This window comes from Crocodylus siamensis, chromosome 1 (genome assembly GCF_052110815.1).
Source record: "Crocodylus siamensis isolate JL-2025a chromosome 1, ASM5211081v1, whole genome shotgun sequence".
Lineage (NCBI taxonomy): Eukaryota > Metazoa > Chordata > Crocodylia > Crocodylidae > Crocodylus > Crocodylus siamensis.
The window spans coordinates 395937951-395963348 of NC_143395.1; the positions used below are offsets into that span (position 1 = coordinate 395937951).

Sequence of the window (25398 nt, forward strand, 5' to 3'; positions counted from 1 at the left end):
CAAGAGCATGCTCATCTCTTCTTGGCAAAAATGAGCTATGTTTAATTATGTGGCTGTTATTGGGTTTTTTTGTGTTAAATCCTCCTCTTGTAAGGTGATTTACTGTATTAGGGAAGTACTTGACAGCAAACAAACGATACTATTTACCTCAGCCAAATGTGTCTGGTGAAACCAATGCTGATCTGTAGTACTATGGTAATAAAAGTATTTTCATTACAATGTCTGTTCTTTCCATGACACATCTATCTGGTGGTTTAACATTCCTTAGACTGAAGATGATGGACATACCAGATCATGAAGATATCCACTGTTACAAGAAAAATGAATGCATAGACTGTTTCAGAATTTCCACAGCATTATGGTAAAATAAAAACACAATAAAACTTTTTTTTGGAAGACAGTCTTTAAAAAGAAATTAACTTACCAAGCAGGCTTTGTCTTGAGGAAACCTGACACATCGTTGGCTACAGGATCAGCTGAGACATCTGCGGAGACTAAGCTTCCTGGCTGGTATGTGGGTATATGGTAACCGCATTTGTGATCACATCATTAGTGTCAGAACATGACATGCATATTTATCCTGCATTAGAGCCTTCTGTTTTTGTAATCACTTCTTTGTAAAAAATTAGTACAGAGACAGCATGAGTACAAAAGTGGTGCCAATTATAGTCACAAAACCAGCCAAGCTGAAAAATTCTTCTTTTTGCTCTGTTGCTAGTTGTAATTCATAGAAAGCTCAAGACATGCAAATAAAATAAAGGTTGGTAATCCAGGATGGCATTAGGAAAGGGAAAACTGTTCCTGGACAAGTATCAAGAACTGGTCAAGCACTGGACTTGTAAAGATTTGTGTTGCTGTTGTTCCACCTGACAGGCCAGGATTAAGTGCAGTTGTCTTTTAAAGCTCTTATTATGAAATGACAAAAAATTATTTGAACTTAATGTTAATACAATAATTTAACATAACATAGTATGACATGCTCCATTTGCACAAACTGATAATTGTGAATATGTAAAAAAAGATGTTAAGTGATTTTTGTTCAACTTTTTGTGCAAATTCTTACTGTGAAGGAGATGGAGGTGACATTGAGTAAAGAAGATCTTACATATTACCAGTCAGATATGTAAAAAATATCAGACTGGTTTCATAATAAAACATTAAAAGCATAGATGACAGAAGATGGCACAGAGAAGTTGTTCTACCCAAAAGCTATACTAACAAATAAATAGCAGTAAATGGTAAATTGGCTTTCTCTATCATCACTGCACAGTGGTAGCAAATTTCCTAAACACATGGCAATTCCTTCTTCCTTTAAATGGATTCTGTGCTGCTGATCTCTTCTGCTGAATGAGTTCCAGCATACCCAAGGACATTGAACCTCAGGCATTGAACTTGAGGCATCTGCAGTGACACTGCAATCTGGGACTACTGGACAGTTATCCAGTGGTAAAGCACCAAGAGATATAGTGGGAAAAAAAGGAAAGGTACCTAAAGATGGAAGTAAAATAATTTTAGCAAAATAAGGGAAAGCAAATATTTGCATTCTTTTTACTATTCTGCATGAATTTTGCTGAGGTTTACCAACAGGAACAGCTAGCCATGACTACATGGAAGCTGCTTGAAATGTTTACTGAAAAACAAAAATAAAGAAAAAAATAGCCTTCATTTGGCAAAAACAATGTTGAGGTGAAGAATCTAATCTATCCTACTTCGTATGTGTTAAAAATATCTAATAAGAAATTAATTTCTTGAATAAACTAACAAGATCATATTGTGTAATAAGACCAGAGGTTTATATCAGTACAAAAACTGTAGTCACACAATACACACTAGTTGTGAAGCTGAAATGTTGCTCCATTCTTTAATTTACCATGCACCAAGAATATGGAATACAAGCATGACATATTTGAATTTGAATGATGTTATAAAGCTGTCACTAAGTGGCATGTTAATGGGACACCTGAATCTATTGTTTTTAATGCCCCAAACAATGCCTTTGTTACTCTTACATTCAAAACTCCTATTCTGAGATTTTCTCTCTGTAACAAAACACAGTAAATTCATATAAATAAAAATAAACCCAGTGGAGCAAGAAATAATTACTTGACCATAAGAGGTTATAAAGAGGGGGGGAGGGGGAGAGTCACATTTGCATAATTTAGAAGAAAGACTGTGGGATACCAAACACCAGTAGGTTGAGAGATTTTTGATACTTAATAAGTGAAATGACATTTATAGAATGCCATAGGTTAATAAAAGCACTATGGTCCTCCACATGGAAACTTTAACAAAATACTTCTCACCAAATGTAATTTCTCTCCTTAGATTCATGGTTTCTCTGTTCAAATGACTGACAGGGTGAAAATCAAATGCAAAGAAGTAGCAGAATAAGCTAAAAGCATTTAAAAAAATATTATCATCTCTAGGCTTAGTATCCTGCTTGGAGTTTCTCATATGTCAATAATATAATTTATTCTATTTTAAAACACTGCATGCTATATAAAGTATGAACTGTTACATAAATGAGGCATTAGGAATGTTATAATGCAGCATCCTTCATTTTAAACGCAAATATGTAGGGCACCACAGACCACAAGTCCCATAACGAATTGATGAAGACAGATGGATTCATTGCAGGATGGGACCTACAGCTGTGCAAAATGTGACCAATTCTTTATTTTATGCTAACTGGAGGCCTGGCTAATCCTGCGAAGCACAGAGGATCCCTCCTGTGGGGTGCTGAGAGCTCTAAATAACAACTGGCCTCCGTGGGAACCGATGGCAGTCTGCACCTCTCTGGTAGTATTCAGAAACTGCCAGGATTGAGCCTTCAGTGTGGCTGCAGGCTACTAACAAATTACCCGAGTTTGGTCATTATTTAGCCAGAAAAAAGTTCAAATTATAAACTACTCTCTGACTAATACTTAGACCTTTAATTTTACTAAAAATTGAGCAGTCCCCTGCAACAGAAGCACAGTTTATATTCTCAAACCCTTGAGCCTCAGAGAAAGTGAGAAACAATTTATAATAATAAAGGAAAAAAATGAACCAAAAAGCCCATTTCATCTATCTCACTTAGATATTTAAGTCTCAATTAAAATTGTTAAAATTCTATGCTTTTTATGCTGTTAACTCTTTTAGAAACTGAGGGTCCATTTAAAGATTGCCACTGTTACTCATATGTACTTTGCAGACTTGTTTACCGTACAGCTTTGTCAAAGACAAAAAGGTCAAGCAAAAATAACATCTATATTGTAAAATCTGTATAGTATAATGCATAGTACTGATGTGCTCAAAGTCCATGCATTTAAATTCCTTTGTATGATAATTTATGGTGATCATGTCTTCAGACTTTGCTATTAGCATACTCACCCCTAACAAGAAGTTCTGCCTCATCTGACACACTGTCTGCTGTGGTCTGTACCCTGCAGCCATATCTCCCAGCATGCATCAGAAGGATGTTCCTGATCATTAAATCTGCAGAGGATGCTTGCTGAAAGAGGGATGAAGTGCCAGTTTAAAATGTTGCAAATCTGCCTGTTCAAGGTGTTTTGTGAGGGTGCTTTGTTCAGTGTGGCAAAGTCACCAATGCAGGTTTTACAACTTACATTACAAAAAGCAAGCATACTAATATCTCCCTTTAAAAAGCAAGGACTGCTTTTTAAGCAATTTTGTATGAGGGATTAGAAGTCAGAATTCCATGTTTTTTTAAACATTCAGTAACTAACCAAGAAGAAAACATTAATTTTATTTAAGAAGTATTTATACACACTTGCATGCACAAAGAAAAGTTTTCCAAATGGGCAATAAGAAGCTAATTTATTAAGTAAAACAAAAATAATTTGTCCTGCTTTAGAAGATAAAGGATTATGAATGGAGTGAAAAGGGAAGGAGTCCTGTTCTGGGAAGAGCTCCAACTCCCTTTGGTCGTAGTGGTGGCATTAGCTGCAGTGCAGTACAATCAGCTGCATTTTGGACAGAGCTTTTGCTATATTTCCATTAGGTTTTTCTCAAGATGGTAATATAGAATAGTTTTTAAACAGCATGGTAAACCAAGATAGACTGCCAGTGCATTTCTGTTTCCCTCACTTTTTAAATTTAAAGCAGCTGAACTTGACAAATTAACTCTCCTAAATTTATTGTAGTTCTTAGAATTACTATGCTATATTATGTGTGATGCTAATAGGCTGGTTTTTTCAGCATTAATATGGAAAATATGAAGAGGTTTATGCTGCTATTTATGCCTTCCTTCTGAATCACATCTTGTTTTAATGCTTTCAGTATATCATGTCCCCAAATTATTTGCTTTGGTATTTTTATTTTATTTTCCTTTATTTCTTGTCATTAGTTACCAGAAGAAGTCACTCTTGTTGATTTATTGTCAAGGGCATGAAAACTCTTGGGTTGCTAAGATATTCATAGAGGTTTACTTCTTGAGGATATTAAAAAGCTCTTGTGGTTAATACAGAATCTGTGGACTACAAGAAAACTATGTTCTCAACCTAGGACTGGAACATATCTTCAGGGGCATAGAATCTAGTCCCTCCCTGCTATTACAAGTAATCATACCATATAATCTCTTCCATAAACTGATTGAGGGCAGTGACAGATGTGCAGCTCCCCAGTCTAACTCATGGCACTTCACAAAAAGAGCCATGAGTTAGATCGACCCTCCTGATCCAACAGGTGTTCACCTAACCCCACCCCCAACCCCACCCCTCTCTCCAAACTCCCTCTCAGAATGAGAGAAGGAGAAGGCAAGGGGGGAAGGTCCATCCTGGGGTTTCCTCAGCTGGCTCTGGAGTCGGGGGGTGGGGTGCAGATTGCAGCCCATCTCTGGTGGGCTCCAGCATCTCTGGTGCTTACCTTCTGATGTACTTATAGGGCGGGTCTCCATGAGACATTTATTGCAGAACTGACTATTTACCTCTGCAGTAAATATGTCAGTATCTACATATATGCCTCTATTAAGGTGCAGGAAACTAATACATTCTGCAGCAGGGTAGTATTTGTAATAATAAGTGCTACCTTGCTCTGGAGCTTTTAATGCGCAGAAGCCAGCTAGCCTCACAGTGAAGCTCTGTTGTGCCCCAGCAAGTCCCTCTGCAGCACACTGAGCTGGGGGGAGCAGCCCAGGGTTGGCAGGCTTACCGTGGGGCCCCCTGCCAGCTCGGGCTGTTCCACCTGGGCTCTATGTGCTGTGCCTGAATAAACTGTTATGGCTCTGGTGTTAATTGCTTATTGCAATCAGCTCCACAGTTTATTCAGGTATGGTAACTGCACATGTAATTACAAGTGAATATCTGTCCTTACTTCCTATTTTCCTGCAGGCAAGCCCAGCTTCAGGTTCGAAACTCAAAACATTTCGAAACTTTTGAAATGGTTTGACTGTCCTCATTTTGAAGCTGTTTCAAACCCCTTCATTTAATTTTGATTTCACTGCTTTGAGCTCAAAACAATTCAAAATAGCTGGTGAAATTTTGCACAGCCCTACTGCGCAGCTAGCATCACTAAAAAGTCATGCTCTAGCACTACTATTCAGTAGCGCAAGTTACTGCACATTGATTTAGTACTTGGTTATGCAAGTATTAAACGTAATGTGCAATAACTAGGGTGCATTAATGAATGTTTAGAAAGACATGCCCATGAAAAAGAATACTACTCTTCTTAGCTTTTATTTTGTTAGGCTAAGTGAGCCAAATCCTTTATAGCCCCCTCTTCTAAAATGAACTGCCTCTTCCTCAATAATCCTAACAGGCCTCTTTTGTACGTGTTCCTGTCTGAAGTCATATTTCTTGAACATGGGTGACCAGAATTGTATACAGCATTCCAGATGAGGTGTTATCAGTTTCCTGTGCAGTGGCACTAACACATTGCTGTTTCTCCTGGAAATACTCCACTGGACCAATTAGGGCTACCATGTCCTTTGTCTTTTTCACACTGATGATTCAAAGAATTCTCTGATCAGCTAGTAAACTTTCCATATTTTCTTCCTCAGTTGTTTCAAACTGATGAGTGCCCAGCTTTTAGTAGAAGTTTTGGTGCTAACATATGGCTTTGCAATCAGTACTATTAAATTTCATACTATTTCGAATACCTCCTTCCTCAAGGTCATTCTATTATTTCTTTATATGATTTCTGATCCTTCTGTATTGGTGGCACTTTTCAACTTTGTCCTGTGCAAATTTTATTACTGAACTCCTACTTTTCGTTTCACGGCATTAATGAAAATATTAAATAAGTTTGGTCCTCAAATTAATCTAGTAACCTCCTTTTGGCCAGATACTTCCTCTTTCAATATTGCCCATTGTCACCTTTGTTTTCATGAGTTTCGTTCTCTGGTTACAGTTCTTGCATTAAGTCCCATCTCTTTCAGCTAAACTAATAATTTTACTATAGTATTATATCAAATGCCTTACTGTAGTCCAGTAAAATAAATCTAACTCTGTAGCCGCCTAGGATGTTTTTTTACTCTGCTGATAAATAACCGGGTTGTACAAGGTTTGGATTTGGAGATGATTTGGATGATTCAGAGGCTGAATCTATGAATCCAGATTGAACCTCTGGAAGCTTTAGGCTTTCCAAATCAATTCAGAGCTTCTGAATCAATTTGGAAAAGATTCAGAAAAGATTTGGCGATTCGGCCACAGGGTATAATGGGGAATCAATGAAATTTATAACTTTGTTGTCTTTTGGCTGGATAAGATAAAATTTGTAGGGATGGTAGCATCTGCTGAGACCATGATGAGTTCCATGTTTCAAGGCAATACGTGCAGGGGTTTCTGGGAAACTGCAACTCAAAGTCCTGAAAGCAAAACATGTCACGTGTGTGTGTTAAGCCACAGTGGGTTTAAAATTGCAGGGATCATAGCTATTACAAAGGCCACAGAGTCTGCCAAGTTTCAAGGAGATAGGTGCATGGGTTTCTGGGAAATTGCTCTTCAAACTGGTGACAAGGAAAACTCATGACATAGATGACACTGTGTGTGTGTTAAGGCACAGGGGGTGAAAACTGCAGGAATGGTAGCCCCTCCTGAGGCCACAAAGCCTGCCAAGTTTCAAAGAGATAGGTGCAGGGGTTTGGGGGAAACTGCACCTCAAGCTGCAGACAAGCAAAACTTGTGACATGGGTGACACTGTGTGTGTTAAGGTGTAGCAGCATAAAAGCTACAGAACTGCTAGCCCCTGCTGAGGCCACAAAGCCTGCCAACTGTCAAGGAGATAGGTGCAAGGGTTTCTGGATTCTGGGGCCCTCCACCCCTAGCTGCTGACAGGCAAAACTCGTGTCATGGGTGATTGTGCAACTGTGTCTGTCTTGGGACATGTGGGGGAAGGGGGAGGAGAAAGGGGGAGGGAATTACTGCAGGCCTGGCTGCTAAGCTATTATGTTACCAATCAATCATGATTCACTCACAGACCAGCCCAATACACAGTAGCTAGCTACTAGATGAGTTAACGAGCAAGGATTAACACCTACAAAACCACAGACTAAGGAGAAGAAGGAATCACTACAGAACTGGGAACTGCTTCTGGCCCAAGACAGAGACAGTCAGTTGCACAAGTACCCATGTCACAAATGTTGCCTGTCAGCAGCTAGGGGTGCAGGGCCCCAGAACCCAGAAACCCTTGCACCTATCTCTTTAACAGTTGGCAGGCTCTGTGGCCTCAGCATGGGCTACCATTCCTGCAGTTTTCACCCCCCTGTAGCTTAATAAACACATGCAACATTACTTTAGCTTTCAGAATTTGAGGTGCAGTTTCCCAGAAACCCCTGCATCTATCTCCTTGAAACTTGGCACACATCATGATCATAGTAGCAGCTAAAATTTCTGAAAGTTTTATCTAAATAAGCCAAAAGACAACAAAGTTATAGATATTTCACTGATTCTCCATTAGACTCTATGGCCGAATCTCCAAATTGGGTCCGAATCTTCTGAAGCAATTCAGCTGAATCAAATCAGAAAAATTATTCACATCTCTGATTGAATCTCTGGCATCTGAATTGGCTGAATTCAATTCCGAATCGAATAGTTCTCTATTTGCACAGGCCTAATAAATAAATGGTATGTTTAGCAATAAAAACGTGTGGAAGAGGTGATATCTTTCATTAGACCAACTAGATATTTGCAAACAAGTTATTATATTTATTTGCAAGCTTTCAGGGACACCCCTATGCCAAATGAAGGGTGACTGTGCCCAAAAGATTGCAAATAAATAAAAAAATTTGTTTGCAAATATCTAGTTGGTCTAATAAAAGATATTACCTCTTCCACACGTTTTGATTCCTTTTGCCTCTAGACCAATACAGCTACAACCTGGATACCTGACACATGTTTAGCAATCTTCAGTCATACAGTATTCCTCCTTGATATACTTTTAAAATACCTTACTGAATTCAGGGATAGAATTCCCATGCCTCACGCACATTAAGGTCTCTGAGTTTTTGTCTTCCACTTGGGATTTTATAATTTTCTTTTCCATAAAATAATTTTTACAGCTGGCCTTCCTTTGCTGCCAAATTCAACAATGTTTTCCTTTCTAGAAACTAATGCAAATATCAATTCCTTTTGGGGTTATACATAGATTATATATACTCCACAAATGCATAGCAATTCCACTTATTTCTTTCTTTGCTGTTTCTATTTATATGACTACAAAAATCCTCTACTGTTTGTTTTAATATCCTTTGATGGATCTAACTCTGCCTGACTTTTGAAAAATCTCACTTTATCCTTACATTTGCTGACCTCCAAGACATGGCTTTCTTTGCTGATCAAGCCCTTTTCTACTCCTTCTAGACTCTCTGCTTACTCCAATTATTTTTTTGATGTGGTTATTCATTCAGTTGAGACTGGATACCTTCCTAACAATTTTTTCTCTGGATGTGACTAACAAGAAATTCTTGTTCTAATAAGAAATTCTCATTCTATTTAAAGCATCCCTTCCTGTCATTATCAGTTCATTTTCCAATCACACAAAATGCAAAAACAATCCCAAATAAATGACAGTCACACTGTGTTTGATATACCAATTCCTAGAACAGTTTTGGATGACATACTTTAAACACTTATCAAAATAATAAAATACTATTTAAAATTAGAATAATAGAACTTGAAATAATTATATTTTCTCAAAAAACACAGCAGGTTCATACTCCTAAAGTCTTATTCTGTTCTCAGCATTATATTGTAACTAAAAGACAATATAGTTTCTAAGTTAGTCCCAGAGAAGGTATAACTTGTGTTTCTTAATCTGTGATCTGTTCTTATTGACTTGTCCTCAAATACCATCTTTAAAGCACACTGGTTATGCAAGTACTAAACGTAATGTGCAGTAACAAGGGTGCATTAATGAATGTTTAGAAAGACTGCTCTTCTGCAGCAGCCAGAGTGTGGATCTGGCCAGTGAGACTGGTTTTGGGTGGCACATGCTGCTGCCACACTAGTCTCCCCTCAGCCTCCTCTTGCTGAGGCTGAACAGGTTCAGGTCCCTTAGTCTCTCTTCGTAGGGCCTGCCCTGCTGCCCTCTCACCAAATGGGTGGCCCTCCTCTGAACTGTCTCCAGTCTGGCCACATCCTTTTTAAAGTGTGGCAACCAGTACTGGACGCAGTACTCCAACTGCGGCCTGACCAAAGTCGCATAGAGGGGGAGTATCACCTCTCTGGTCTGGCTTGAGATGCACCTTTAGATGCATGACAAGGTATGGCTGCCCTTGCTGGCTGCGGTCTGGCATTGGCAACTCATGTTCATCTTGGAGTCAATAATGACTCCAAGATCCCTTTCTGCCTCTGTGCTTTCAAGAGGGAAACTCCCCAGCCTGTATGTATGCTCTGGATTCCTTCTCCCAAGGTGCAGCACCCTGTATTTATCTACATTGAACCCCATCCTACTCTTGTCTGCCCACTTTTGTAGTCTGTCTAAATCTAGTTGCAGCCTCTCTCTCCCTTCAAGTGTGCCCACCTTGCCCCATATCTTAGCGTCATCAGCAAACTTGGACAATGTGCTTTCAACTCCAAGTTGCTGATGAAGACGTTAAACAGTGCAGGCACGAGGACTGAGCCCTGGGAGACCCCACTTCTCACATCTCACCAGGTTGAGTACGACCAGTGCACCACCACTCTCTGGGTGCGCCCCACCAGCCAGTTTTTTACCCATCCAACTGTGTAGGCATCAATGCCACAGTCGCTTAATTTATTGATGAGAATGGGGTAAGAGACAGTGTCAAAGGCCTTCTTAAAGTCTAGAAAGACTATGTCCATGGCGACACCATCATCCAAGTATTTAGTTACCTGATCATAAAAGGCAATCAGGTTGGTCAGGCAGGAGCTGCCTTTGATGAACCCATGCTGGTTGGCCCTGAGCATGATCTCCCCTGCTAGCCCCCCATTTTATGACTTGACTATGGAAGGAAATTTAGGAGCTTCTGATCTCTGCTCCAATGCTCAATTTGTAAATTAATACTGACCATCTCTTTCAAAATTCTAACACAGGCTTCCATCTTCAATGCTAAGCAGCTTCCAAGTACTGATGATGGGGGTCTCACTTCCAGTTCTAAACCACTTAAGGGTGGACCCTAACCATTAATCAACAGTTACAGCCATTGATTAATTTATTCTTCATGCTGTGGCTGATCCCATGCTATCACTAGATAGAAAATCCATCCTCAATACCTTTTAAGGATTGTTTGTTACTGTTATTGGTGTAACAGAGGCATGTAGGAATTCCAAGACAGATTTCAGTGCTGGCTTCTTACAGGTAAATAGCAAAGACTCTCTGGAGAATTAACAAACCATGGAGCCAGAAAAGTGGAAGTTATAGGATGGGATTAAGCTAGGAGGTGAGCTATAGAACAGAAATTAGGGTGCCACTTGCCTAATTAATGCCAGATGAAACAGATTTGAAATCAGTGCTGGAGGTAAGTGAAAGAGGCCACTATATTTTAGATGAATATTATGGGGGTTTTTTTTTTAGTCCTACATTCAATCCAATTTGTAAGTATGTGCAGTTGAATAGCATCAATAAGGATTTGGAAAATGTGACAAGACATAAAGTTGCAAACATTAACACTGATTTTAACAGGTGCACAAGGAACAAAGTGTGAGGGTGCATGAAGGAGTTGTGTACAATTGAGGCTGCCATCTGTGCCTGAATGAATGTAGACTAAACAGCCCAATAAGCTGGTTGATCCCATAGTATGAATGTCATGGGGATATTCTGCCTTCTAAACTATCCTGAATATTTTACTGCTGGAGGTATGACACTAGATGATGCAGACCAACTGTTGCAGATGGACTAATACAGTCTGCACCTATGTTTCTATTTTGGAATTCTCAGAAACTCTCACATAACTCATATCCCTTGTAGCTGAAATGAGCTGTAAGCCTTCTGCAGCATGAAACCAGCAGCACACTATGTCACCTCTGTCATGGAATCAACTTGGGATACAAAGTTTTTAACTTGCCTAACACAACAGTGTTTATTGGCCATGAAATGTGGATTATTCAATATGATGGTCTGATATAAAAAATACGTATTAAGTGGATAAGACAAGAATCAGTATATATTTCCATGCTTATCTTTGAGGATAATTTACAATTTATATGTGTTAAGGTGAAAAAACCCCCCACTGTAGAGAGTAGCTGCCTGGTTTCATTGCTCCTTCTTAGGCAATCCCTCGCAGTTGAGGATCATTGTCTTCCATGATTGTGCTATCTGTGGATCTGAATACACCTGATGAGGCCAATCTGGAATCAGCAGACTCTGTTTCATTGCTAAGGATCTGTTAACAATCTTAGCTGTTACTCTGTTATAGGGTTCATGATTATATAAGTCCTGATATTTTCAGCAGGAAAAAAATGTACCTAAATAACAGGGCAGATTGGCAGCATTTTGAAGAATCATTGGTATAAATGAAGGAGAACAGTGCAATAAAATTGATCCCTGTGAAACACTTCAGTTTATTACAGAATAACAGGATGTGCAACGGGCAATACTTAGAATGTGTGAGGGGAAGGAAATTAAACTTGCTTGTGTTTAATATAAATGAATCTGTGCTCAGAAATTAGTGGCCTGATCATGGAAAAGCTGAGAAATTGAAACTCCCATTGAAACTAACTGAAAACTGGGCCATCTTGATTTTTAGCTCTCAAAGGCTCTTTACAGAATTTAGCAAATTTCTTCTTCTCTGCAGATCAGAAATTCTAAGATAATTGATCTTAGAATGATGGGTCTAAAAGGCTTATCTCAGTTTTGGGGACTAAAATTATCATTGCCAGTAATTATTCTGTGGGATTTTTGTCAGAGGATCCTGTTTTTATACAAAAGTTATGGTTTTTGTAACTTGGAACCAAAAAATGCTATTGGTATCCCCATTCCACCATGTGTGAGGATTACCTTGAACCACACTGCATTCACAGACCTGTCCTAAAGGTGTCATAGTTGAGCACCCCTACTGTGGTGACTGCTTCTACGCTCTCGTACTTCTGGCTGCTAGAGCAGCGCCTCCTACTATATTGCTGATCCCTGGAGGGTCTTGTTAATTAACTCACATTTTATATGAGAAACCACCAAATGATTCATAATCAGCTTGACGTCTGAACTTCTGCAACACTGGCTGACACTAAAACCACACTTATTGTCCCCTCTAGCCTTGCAATAAGCATTCCTAGAGAAAAAGTACCTGAGAGATTAAAGGTTGGATTTTATAAAGCATTTGCTGGCCTAACTATATCCACTAAAGTAACTGACAAAACTCCAGTTGTCTTCAGAGTGGAGTTAGACCAAAGCAAATAGCTTCTGCAGCTCCAATCCCTGCAGCTGCATTGCGTCCTGATGGAAGCTTAATGGATTTGTTCACTGTAAATGCGAACTGTTTGAAATAGACTGTATTTGTGCAGGGATTTTTTTCCTCTGATACTGAAGACAAGTCATGTAATTGAAATATACTTGGTTTGAACTAAAGTCTATGTTAAAGGTCTGCCTTGGCTGTTTGGATATTTTCCAAATCCCTTACTGACACTGTTCAAACTCCTGCACTTGGAGATAAGGAGTAATATGGGGAAAAAGGGTAAGATTTTTCTAAAATACAGTAGCTGCTTGGCTAAAACTTATCTAAATCCAGATCATACCTATTTACCTTCTCCTCATGCAACTTTTAACAGCTCTTGGGAGCCTCTCCAGCAGCTACACATCACAGACAAACCTGGAGTTCACAGGATCAGATGAAGGACCAAATTTAAATCATACAGGCACCCTTAGGTGCTGCATCACCTATAATTTGGGTGCCTTTTCCCAGAAGAGTGATCAAAATTGACAGGGTTAGCCATATAGGATCCATAGAGGCAATCTGGAATACCTACTTGCTGAGCAGGAGGAATCTAAGATATGCAATAGGAATCACTAAGAACATGGGTTTGTCTGAATTCCCAGTTCTCATGAGAATTTAGGCAGGACCCTATGTTAACATAGAATCATAGAAAATCAGGGCTGGGGGGGCCCTCAATGCAGGACATTCCCCAGCCAAGGCTGTGTTTAGCCGGGTCTTAAAAACCTCCAAGAATGGTGATTCCACAACCTCTCTGGGTAATATGTTCCAGTGCTTTAATACTGTCAGAGCACATGCACATGTGCACCTGACTGCACAGCTGTTTTTGCACAATCATTTAGTACTTGTGTAGCAGGCTTACCTTTACAGAGCTTGGGTTAAGTCCCAGCATTGAGGGTCTGCTGGTTGATTGGTGGAGCCCACCCACCAATCTGGAGGCAACACAGGGGAAGCAATGCTCCACCCTTTTCCAAAGGGTGAGGGCAAGGGGCAGCTGGACGTGAATCGGAACTGCGCCAGCCAGGTCTGGAGAACTTTGGGGGTGGAGCCCCTGAAGAGTATAATAGGGGAGTGTGCTTGGCATGCTGGGGAAGATGACAAGGGACAGCAAGGAGAGAGGAGCTCCAGAGATGGCCATCCTCAGCACCCCATTTGAGCTTCAGCAGTGCACAGGGATCAGGCTCTAGGAGCTGCTTGAGGCGGCTTCAGCCTGCGAGCCCAGCAAGTGGCTGGGCAGTCGGTGTGCAGATCAACATACAGAGAGCTGGCTCTGGGAGAAACGAGGCTGCTCGGGCCCCACACGGTGTCTGGATTGGCACACAGAGGACCTGCCTGGGAGCAGTTTGTAGCTGCTCAAGTTAGCCCCAGCCCTAGGCTGAGTAACTAGAGCCCCACAGTACAGCTCTGCCTTTAACTAAAAGAGCCCTGGTACCCAAAGCAGGGCCTAGGAAAGGGGAACCAGAGCCTGTAAGGGTTTGGCTCCCGCAAGAGAAAGAGAGCCCTGGGCTGCCCAGTGCAGGGCACCAGGCCATCGAGGAGAGCTGAAGGCGCCACCAGAGAGAGGCTCTCATGAGATTGGCCTCCAAGGGATGAGCCTTTGCTGCTTCAGAGAGGAATCATGAGTTGCTGGGCAAGCGGGCCCTGCAGGGGAGGTGGGCACAGGACAGAAGGGTCTGCCACCTCCACCCTCCATTGCAGGAGGGGTGTGTCCACATGCCAGGGCTCTAAAGGGGAGGGGCTCCAAGGAAACCTCTCCGGGAGGTAGTGAGTGCACTCCTTTCTTTGGGTGATTGTTGTTAAGTCATGGTTTATATAGCTATGGGTATTCTTTAAGGAAGTTTATATAGTTTATATGCTCTTAGTGTGTTAATATGTATATTTGTATTATAACTTGGTAGGTCTAGGAAATATTATTAACTTATTTGGGTTAAATAATTTGGGTCCCCATATGTGTTTATTGTGTTGTAATCTTAAATATCTTGTTGAATGTATTATTATAAATGTTGTAAGTTATATGGTTTATGTGAATTGTGGGGTATTATTGTAGTATCATATGGTAATATTTATTGTAAATATTTCATGTTTTATCTTAACTATTTATTATAGTAATAAATTGTATATAGTTCAGCACTCGATCTTGGCCTGGCTGTGTAGAGAGGAGAGTGAACTGCTCTAGTAGCTGGCCCCTCCATCAGCACCCTGCCTGACTCCCACCACTGTCATTGGAGGACAAGGCACACCCCCCTGGGTGTACCCGGCCTACACTTGCTTTAGCAAGTACTAAATGACTGTGCAGTAAGCACTAGTACTGCACAGTTCTGGGATGCATGAGTCATTTCTGACCCTACTGCACAGGATAAATGAGCTATGGTGCAGTAGCAGTTCATGCCTGCAGATGCTATGTCTCATAGTGACTAGTGACATAGTGTCTCATGTAAACATGCCCTTATAGTGAGAATGTTTTTCCTAATATCTAACTTAAACTTCCCTTGCTGCTATTTGAGACCATTTCTCCTTGTCCTGTCATCTGCCACCAATGAGAACAGTCTAGCTTCATCCTCTTTGTTACTTGTGAATCCTAGAGCCATTCAGACCTTGAGAGATGACTTATCCGAAACGTAACATAGACACCACAATAACATGCTGTGAAGAAAAGAGAATGGAGAAGAGAATTTGCATTCACTTTGAAATATATTCACTTTGACTTAGTATATCTGAGCTTTCAGAAAACGTTTGACAAGATGCCCCATCAGAGCCTTTTAAGGAAGTTAGGTAGTCATGAGATTACAGGAAAGACACCTCATGGATAATGAATTGACTTAAAGCTAGACAACAAAGAATGAGTATAAATGGTCAGTTTTCAGGATGGGAAGTAGTAAATAGCAGGGTCCTCCAGAAATCTGTGTTAGAACCAGTGTCATTTAATATATTCATGAAAGATCTGGAAAAGTGGCAAAATTATTCAAAGTGGACTGAGGAACTATGGAAGGCTCTGGCATTATTGAGCAAATGGGCAACCAAATGGCAGATGAAATTCAGTGTAGGTAAATGTACAGTGATGCACATGGGAAAAAACCAAAACTATACACACACTATGATGGGTTCTACTTTATGGTGTCACCAGGTGGTGTTGTAGCAAAATCCCCAGTTTTTGTTTTTCTTTTTTCTTTTAAAATGCATTCCCTCCCCTTCCCCAACCATTTCTGACTTTTTCTTTCCCTCTCTATTCCTTATAGATAAGTATAAGTGAGCTAAAACATAGGATAAGCTTCTGCATTTTATTTTAGTAGCAAGTTGTATTTGTTCTGTTTTTTATCCTGCCTTATATTGTATGATTATTATGCTTATATTGATTTTTTACTGTTCTATATTACTGTTTTAATGGTACTATATGATTTAGGCCGACATATGTAAGTTAGCATAAGTCATGTCAAGTTTCCATTTTGTTTGTCAAGTCTCCATCTTGTCCCCATGCCCTGTTGTGTAACCTCTGACTCATACCTACCCCTCCTATGTAACCTGGTTCCTGAATGAATGGGGATGAATGAGGGTGCTTGAGAGACAACGGCAATAGGTCTAAAAATAGCTCCCTCTGAATGACCGAACCATCAAAATTAATACCTGGACCAAAGACCCAGTCATTGGAACCACCCTCAGCATTCAAGAAACAAAAGATGAGGCAACCCACCATTGTGGCAAGGCTGCACATGCTCAGTGAGAACACCTGGAACCCTCTGGAACAGGACTGACATTGCCTGGACATGCCCTCCCCATAGGAGATCATAGGTAGTTTGCCCCATAAAAAGGGGGAGTGAAGACTGACTCCCTGGGATGCCCTCTCCATCTGGATCAGCATCATGCCACACCACCTATCCACCCAGAAGCCCTGCCAGCAATCCCGCTCTGGACAACACCTGCTGGACAAAGACACCTTTCCAGCTTGGATAGGTAGGTATCACCCCCACCCTCTCTTCAACCAAGGACTTGGACTCTGTTTATCTTCCCTACCTGGACTATAACCCTTCCACTGAGTCTCTTTCTCCTGCTGCCATTGTGAGTGCTTGTGTGTGTGTATGAACCAATAACTTCATGGGGCTGTGTAGTGTGTTCTCTGTTTAATAAACCTGTTATTTTGAAATCCCGAGTTGGGTTTTTGTCTGTTTTCTGATTGTTTCCTCCTTGCCATAACTTATCTGCCCCCCAAACTCCCAGCTGTCTGCCTCAGTTTCCAGCCCCAAGCTCCCAGCTCTCCGCCTCTGTTTCCAGCCCCAAGTTCCCAGGTTTCTGCCTTTCTCTCTTTCCTGGCTGCCTCCTCCTTGCCACCAGGCTTTTTTCCCTTGCACCAGTGACCTCAAATAACTCTAGGGCCACTTGACCATAAGTAAACCCACGACCCAGTTCCTCAGCCCAGCTTCTCTCTAGTCTACTGGTTCCAATCCTGGTTCCAGCAACTTTAACTCCTTACACTTTCTCTCTCACCTTAACCTTCTCCCAGGTATCCCAAACACACATATACACACACCGTACTATCCAGGTTAGGAGCTTACCTGTGTGTATGTGTAGGTGGGTGGTATGTGTGTGAACTGGTGAATATACATATACATATATATATGTGCTTGATATACAAATTAGTGATCTGTGTACGTGTACGGACTGTGTGGGTATTGACAACTGACTGTTGCCTAATTTTTCGTGATAGGTATGCATGTGTCTAGGCTGGTTTGGATGTGTATGTGTCTGAGTTTGTAGTGTGTGTATTTGTACCTAATTGATTTGTGTGTTTGTATATGTGTGATTGTGTCACACTCTCCTAACAGCACAATATTGGGATCGTGAGAGTTGGCCTGACCCCACAGGGCAACAGCATTGCCAACAGGGCTTTCGCTTCTTCGACCATAGGATGTTCTTCCATGAAGACAGATTGCTGGGAAGAGATGGGTCTGGGAGCTGACCTTGCCTGTGAAGATTAATGCAAAAAGGGCATTGAACACTTCAGCCTTTTCTGCATCCCCTGTCACAAGGTTACCTCCCCTATTCAGTAAGGGACTTGCACTTTCCCTGATCCTCCTCTTGCTACCAATATACTTGTAGAAACCCTTCTTGTTATCCTTCATGTCTCTTGCTAGCTGCAACTACAATCGCGCTTTGGCCTTCCTGATTTCATCCCTGCATGCCTGAGCAATTCTCTTATATTCTTCCCTAGTTATTTGTCCAAGTTTCCACTTCCTATAAGCTTCCTTTTTGTGATTCAGTTTACTGAAGAGTCCCCTGCTAAGCCAAGCTGGCCTTCTGCCATATTTGCTAGTTTTCCTGCACATCAAGATGGTTTGTTTCTGCACTCTCAGTAAGGCTTCTTTAAAGTACAGCCAGCTCTCCTGGACTCCTCTCCCCCTCAGACTGGCTTCCCAGGGGATCCTGCCCATGAGGTCCCTGAACAAGTTAAAGTCTGTTTTTCTGAAGTCCAGGGTCCTTACTCTACTGCTCTCCATCCTTTCTTTCCTCAGGATCCGAAACTCTATCATCTCGTGGACACTGTTGCCCAAGTTGCCATCCACTAGTATATTCCACACCAATTCTTCCCTGCTTGTGAGCAGCAGGTCAAGAAGAGCATGGTCCTTATATGGCTGCTCCATCACTTGAACTCAAAGGGAGAGTGTATCTCTGAACTTCCTGAAACATTCATTCTTTTTTGGCAACAGAAATAAAAAAGCAGAAGTCAGAAATACTGGGCAGGACAGTTTGGGAAGGTGATCAGCCAACAGTGGCAAAGTAACAGGTTAGGGACCAGTATTTAGAAAAGCTGGACATATACAAGTCCATGGGGCCAGATACAAGTCCATGGGGACATATACAAGTCTACAGGGCACCTGAGGTTGTTGCGGGAGTTGGCTGATATGATTGTAGAGCCACTGGCTATCATCTTTGAAAACTCATGGTGATCAGGAGATGGATGATTGGAAAGGGGCAAGTGTAGTGCCTTCAGCTACCTGAAGCAGGGGTTCAAAAGAGAATGGAGCTAGACTGTTCTCAGTGGTTGCAGATGACAGAACAAAGAGTAATCATCTCAAATTGCAGCAAGGGAAGTTTAGGTTAGATATTAGGAAGAATTTCCATACTAGGAGGGTAGTAAAACACTGGAACAGGTTACCCAGAGGGATTGTGGAATCTCCATCGCCTACCTTAGAGGTTTTTAAGACCCAGTTAGACAAAACCTTGGCTAAGATGATATAATTAGGGATGGTTCCGCTTTAAGCAGGGAGTTGGACTAGATGACCTCCTGAGGTTCCTTCCAACCCTAATTTTCTATGATTTCCTATGATTATCTCTCACCACACAGGAAAGAAATCTCAGAGTCATTGTGGACAATTCACTAAAAACATCACCTCAGCACTCAGCAGCCATGAAAAAGGCAAACAAAATGCTGGGAAATATTAAAAAGGGAAGTGTAAACAAAAAAGAAAGTATTTTCATGCCCCTTTATAAACCCACTGTGTGTCCAAACCTTGAATACTATGGCCAGTTTTCATTCCCCCACCTCATAAAGGATATAGTAGAACAGAAGAAGGTACAGAGAATGACAGCAAGGATGATCAGTGGCATGGCAGGACTTCCATATGAGGAGAGACTAAAGTGCCTAAGCCTGTTCAGTTTAGAAAATAGTTGCTTGAAGGGAAACATGATAAATGTTTATAAAATACTAAATTATAGAGAGAAAGTGTATAGGAACTTCTTGTTTTCTATCTCTCAGAGTACAAGAACTAGACGTTATAAAATGAAACTAGTAAGTAGAACGTTTAAAACTAGCAAAAGGAAGTTCTTTGTCTCACAGTATGTAATTAAAATGTGGAACTAATTGCTACAAGATGCTGTGGAAGCTGGGAGTTTAACCAGATTCAAAGAGAGATTGGACCAATTCTTGGAGGAAAGGTGCATCCATAGCTATAGAGCATGGGAGTTAGGGCTACAGCCTGTGAATCAGAACTTCCTGGACCTTAAGGGCTAGAGGCTTCAAGTCACAGAGGAACAGTGGAAAAAAACCCTAGTTGTATCCCTTTCTGTACCCATTCTACACCACTGGGTGTCACCGGCTACTAGGCAAGATGGACCTGTGATCTGACCCAATAAATGGTGGTTCTCGTGTTCTTATGTGAACGTACCCACTGCTGGCTGGGTTGCCCAACTTTTACTCAAGGGCTTACTGTTTAGAAGTTGCCATGGAAGCTCCATAAAGTTTTATCATACCCAATGTTTAGAGACGTTTGAGAAGTAAGATTACAATTCAGGCTTAGAAACCTTTAAAAATGTAATAGTCTCCTAATTGTAGTACAGCAGGAACACTACAGAGTAGTTAAGAATAACCAGAGCCAGTATTTCTCACTTCTGCTTTTTCATTTCTATTGCCAAAAAAGAATGAATGTTTCAGGAAGTTCAGAGATACACTCTCCCTTTGAGTAGGATGAAATAAAATTGGTTGCAGTGGGGCAAGAAGTGTCAAAAGGGTTTACAACTTGACTAGCATTACTTCAAAATGCCTGGGGAACTTGTCAATATGTGCTCCAAATATTGTTAGAAGTTCAAATTAGTAGTGTCAGTACATTTTCAATTTTTTAACATTTTCTTTTCTAAGCAGTTTTTGGGTCAGCTAATCCTATGAGAAGGTTATATGCTCTGGGTTTTCCCTTCAGTGACAGCACACAGTAGCCAACATATGTGTACTTACAACAAAATGTTTTGTTAGAAAAATATCCACATGGATTTCAGTTTGGGGGATTGTGTAGTCGTGCAGTGTATTAGGGATCTGAAATGTTTATTCTCATCCAAAGTGCAATGAAAGCCCCCTGGGACATTAAGTGACTCTTCTTCTGTGCCATAGCTGAATTTTTTAACTCCCAATAATTACAAGGGAAGTAGAACACCTAAACGTTGCAAATCCCAGTCTATGTTCTTTCTCCCTAGTACACTATTTCATTGAATAGGAAATAAACTGTAATTGGGGTGTGATCCAGTTTGGTCTTGGAAGTACTTAAAAGTGGATCATGGCACCTAAGTTTGCAAAAGTGAAAGTGATGGAGTTTGACCCCATTCCAGCAGTCAGAAATCACAGCATTTGCATGACCCTATTTCACCTTTTGGAAATCTAAGTGGATCCTGCTCAAATCTCTGTAAAGATGTCAGCAAACCTCCTTTGTTAATGTGCCATCATTTCGGCCATAAAACCAAGTAAAAAAATGAAGAGAGTAGGAGAATCTTCCACATTATTCCTTTTTTAGCTACTTAATGGGTAGAAAAGAATTTGGCTCTAGGTGTCTATAATATGGATCACTGAAATTCCAAAGTGTTTCTATTTTGACTCACATGATCTCTCTACAGCTCCAAGAACTTGCCTCTTGGTTGCTACCAAGTGGCCAGCCTCAAGAGAAGAGTCCCCCACCCCTCCCCTGATAGCCTATTCTAGAGTTTGGTGCTTAGAGGACTCTGTGAGAAGTGGGAGTTGTAGGCTTTTAGAGAGAAGATGTGTAGTGATGCCATCACCGGTCAGGTGCCTTTCAGAAGTGAGATTCAGTGTAGTAGACGACAGGGCTGTGTGACGCTTCATACTGTGCTTCAGATCCGGAGAAGCTTTGGACACTTCGGCATCTGAAGCAGCATGTCCAGATTGAAACACTGGCTTCATTAGGCTTTCTGAAGTGGTTTGGAGCTTCCAAACTGCTTTGGAAAAGCTTTGGAGCCGCCTTGAAGATCCTGCCATTGGGTATAATGGGGAATCAATGAAATATCTATAATTTTGTTGTTTTTTGTCTGATTTGGATGAAACTTGCAGGGATGGTAGCCTCTGCTGAGAGCATGAAGTCTGCCAAGCTTCAAGAAGATCAGTGTAAGGGTTCAGGGGAAACTGGACCCCACATTCTTGAAAACAAAACTCATGTCACATATACGTGTTATACCACAGGGGGTTGAAAACTGCAGGAATGGTAGTCCCTGGTGAGGCCAGAAAGCCTGACAAGTTTCAAGAAGATCGGTGCAGGGGTTTGGGTGGAACTGCACCTCAAGCTGCGGACAAGCAAAACTTGTGACATGGGTGACAGTGTGTGTTAAGGTGCAGCAGGGTGAAAGATGCAGGGATGGTGGCTCTTGCTGCAGCCATGAAGCCTGCCAGCTGTCAAGGAAATCGGTACAGAGCTTCTGGGTTCTGGTGCCCTGCACCTCTAGCTGCTGACAGACAAACCTTGTGACATGGATGCTTGTGCAACTGACTGTCTCCATCTTGGGCCAGTTGTCTGCATTGCTTATTTCCTCTTCTTAGTCTGAGGTTTTGTAGGTGTTAATTAGGTGTCAACGAGTTAATTAGCAAGGATTAACACATACAAACCACAGACTGAGGAAATAATCAGTACAGACAATCAAGTGCCCAGAGACAGTCAGTTGCACAAGCACCCACATCATGAGTTTTGCCTGTCAGCAGCTAGAAATGCAGGGCCCTATGGGCCCATCACATTCCCATGGATGGGGGTGCCCAGGCCACCACAGGCCCATCATGCTCCCATGGATGGAGGCCCCAGAACTCCCCTACACCTATCTCCTTGACAGCTGGGAGGCTTCGTGGCCATGGCAGGGGCTACCATCCCTGCAGCTTTTACCCTGCTGTGTGTTAACACACACAGTGTCACCCATGTTACAATTTTGCTTGTCTGCAGCTTGAGGTGCAGTACCCCCCAAACTCCTGCACCAATTTCTTGAAACTTGTCAGGCTTTGTGGCCTTACCAGGGGTCGCCTCTCCTGCAGTTTTCATGCCCCTGTGGTGTAACACTCAGATGTGACACAAGTTTTGCTTTCAAGAATTTAGGGTACAGTTCCCCCCAAACCCCTGCACTGATCTTCTTGAAGCTAGGCACACACCATACTCTGATCAGAGGCTACCACCCTGCAAGTTTCATCCAAATCAGACAAAAAACAACAAAGTTATAGATATTTCATTGATTCCCTATTATACTCTGTGGCTGGATCACTGAAGCGGCTCCAAAGCTTTGGAGCCTCTTTGGCCAGATCAAAGTGGAAACCTGGTCCGGAGCTCTGGATTGGATTCCTGGCATCTGAAGTGGCCAGATCCAAAGCCGGATCAAATAGCTGCCTACTCACACAGGCCTAGTAGTCAACAAATAAATGGAGATGACTAATATTTAACTGGAGACAAGCACATAAATTTGGGGAAAGGCAGGAGTTCAGATACATCTCTACTTAGGGGTTCCTATTGAATACCATAAGGATTTCTGAATCTCTAACACCTACCTCTTCTTAGGGTACCTTGATTCCTACACTGAGTCAAATCAATTACTCTTTGAATCATTTAAGTTCTCCCCATTGCTTGAACAGGGTTCCTAGATCCTTAAAAGCAGTCAAATTGGATTTGTTAGCACAAATAAATGTGCCTGCATAAATGTGAACATCTCTGAGACCAAACTAGATTGTATCCATGGACACTAATGCTACATGTTGAAAATATTGGATCTTTTTTCCCCTCAAGTAGTATATTCTTGTGTTGTTTACATTATGCTTCTTATATACACTCTATCAAAGTCTGAGTGGCTCCAGGATTCACAAGTGACATATTAATCCACTGTTTTATCTCTTCCATATCGCATCTTTTTTTTAAGACACTATTTTGCCCACAATGGCTCTGATTAATTTTACCTACAAGGTACTGCTGGGAGACATTTTTTTCATGTAATAAAGCATGTAACAGGGAGCCAGGGGCTCCCCATTATTTTAAGGAAGAAACAGCAGCAGAGAACAGCCCAGGTGGAGGGAAACACTTCCCTTGATGAACAGGCTGCAGGGAAATAGGCAGCCAGGGGCCATAGGCTTTGAGTTCCTATTGACAAGTTAGCAGTTTTAACACTGAATGCCCAAGGGCAGGACAGGGATTTATGGGCTTTGGGAGGAACCCACCAACTAGTAGGTCTCATTCTGGGATCCTAAAGTATATTTCCTTTTCCTAATAAAATAATAAGAGCAAAGAATGTCAGGTAAGAAGGTATAAAGGGAGCGTATCCATACAGCAAGAGTAGGGCAGGTAGCACAAGGCCCTGAGGGTGCATCATGACCACCCCTGGTTCCCAGTCTTCCTACATGATACTAGCCTTTATTAATATTAACTGATGTCTTAGATCTAGTACCCTAAATTCAAATGTGAGACTAAGTTCCTGTAATTTACATTTTCTGGTCAACTAAACATGTAAATTATTTCATTTAGATTCTTCTACTGTACCCATTACTGTCCCTGTAATTACTGTACCCTTTATCATAGTGAATTATAAAATAAAAAAAAAAAAACTTGCAGAGAATTTGTGTTTGTGAATTCAAATCCTCTTTAAATCCCACACTTCTGGTGGGGAGGAAATAATGTGGGGTTTTTTTTCCATTTCATAAATCTTAATAGGTTGGTTGTGAGTTGTTTTTCAGTGAAGTAACTTTTACATATGGGGCTTAAAGTGGAGAGGACTGTACTCATTCTTCTTGTGAAAGTGTGTTCATTATTATGAGCCAGTTGCTAGGAAACCTCTATCAACAGAAGGGAAATTTCCCTTCTGGTGCTGAAAACCTCTCTATTAATCCATCTCTTCATTCACTGTTTTTTTTTTCCCCTCCTAAACCAAAATGGTTCATTCACCGTCCCAATTTTAAAGGCTTTTCCCCAATTACATGCTATAGTCTATTGCATTAGAAGTGTAGCTGATAGCTTCATTGCATTGCCTTTTCATCGCATTGCCCTGGTCTTTACAAGTAAGCTTTCCCAAACCTACTGTTCATTTAAATCCACCTTTTCCAGGAATGGATCAAACAATAGGAACCATATTAACTAGCCTGCTGCATAAATTTCAATTGCAGGGATAAATCAAGAAATATACATGAAATATAGCAAATCAATAACCTCCCCTTCTTCTGTTTTATCCACCCATAGTTCCCTAAGTTATCCTTTTATTTTTCATGCTGACTAATACTCTCCTTCCACAAACGTACACTATGCCCACAATCTACTTCTGCCTATGCCTCTCCTGGAAAAAGAGACAATATAACACATCAGTTGAGTATGTGAGACAGTTGTAACGATGTGAATGATCATAGTCTTTGGACTAGGAGGGAAAGGTTTCTTGAAATGCTGCCAATTACTCTAACAAATCACCATTGCAGAATTCATAACTGCCAAGGAATTGCCAATAATCATCATTCTTATCCTGAATCCTCACTGCATCTGACTTCCCTCCCTTGTTACTTTGGGTAAGGTCTGCCTAGAAAGTTTCATTGTTTGTAGAGTTTATGTACAAGTGAAGAGGTTGTAATGGCATCCCCTATTAATTAAGAAAAATACTAAACTCTCTTCCCTTGTTACAATGACAGAAGGCTTTAGGGCCTTTATTAATTTAAAGTACAAAGGCACCTAGCTTCTGCCTATGTTGTGCTATATTTCAGAATGATGCTGGGATGGCACCTAAGCTCTGCTAAATTCGAAGAAAGGCATGATTCTTTGGGCACCCTCCAAGCCCGCCTAACTCGTACCAACAGTATCTAGGTAGGC

At 41.2% G+C, this 25398-nt stretch overlaps 1 protein-coding gene across 3 annotated transcripts in view; it reads right to left on the minus strand.

Annotated features, from left to right (window-relative positions):
• CNTN5 (contactin 5) overlaps positions 1-25398 on the minus strand; it is a 1171322-nt gene that overhangs the window by 89895 nt on the left and 1056029 nt on the right. For all 3 annotated transcript variants that reach the window (XM_090030265.1, XM_090030258.1, XM_090030254.1), the window contains one exon: positions 3373-3493. In XM_090030265.1, the coding sequence (XP_089886391.1) occupies positions 3373-3493 (121 nt within the window). The remainder of the gene's footprint in view (positions 1-3372; positions 3494-25398) is intronic.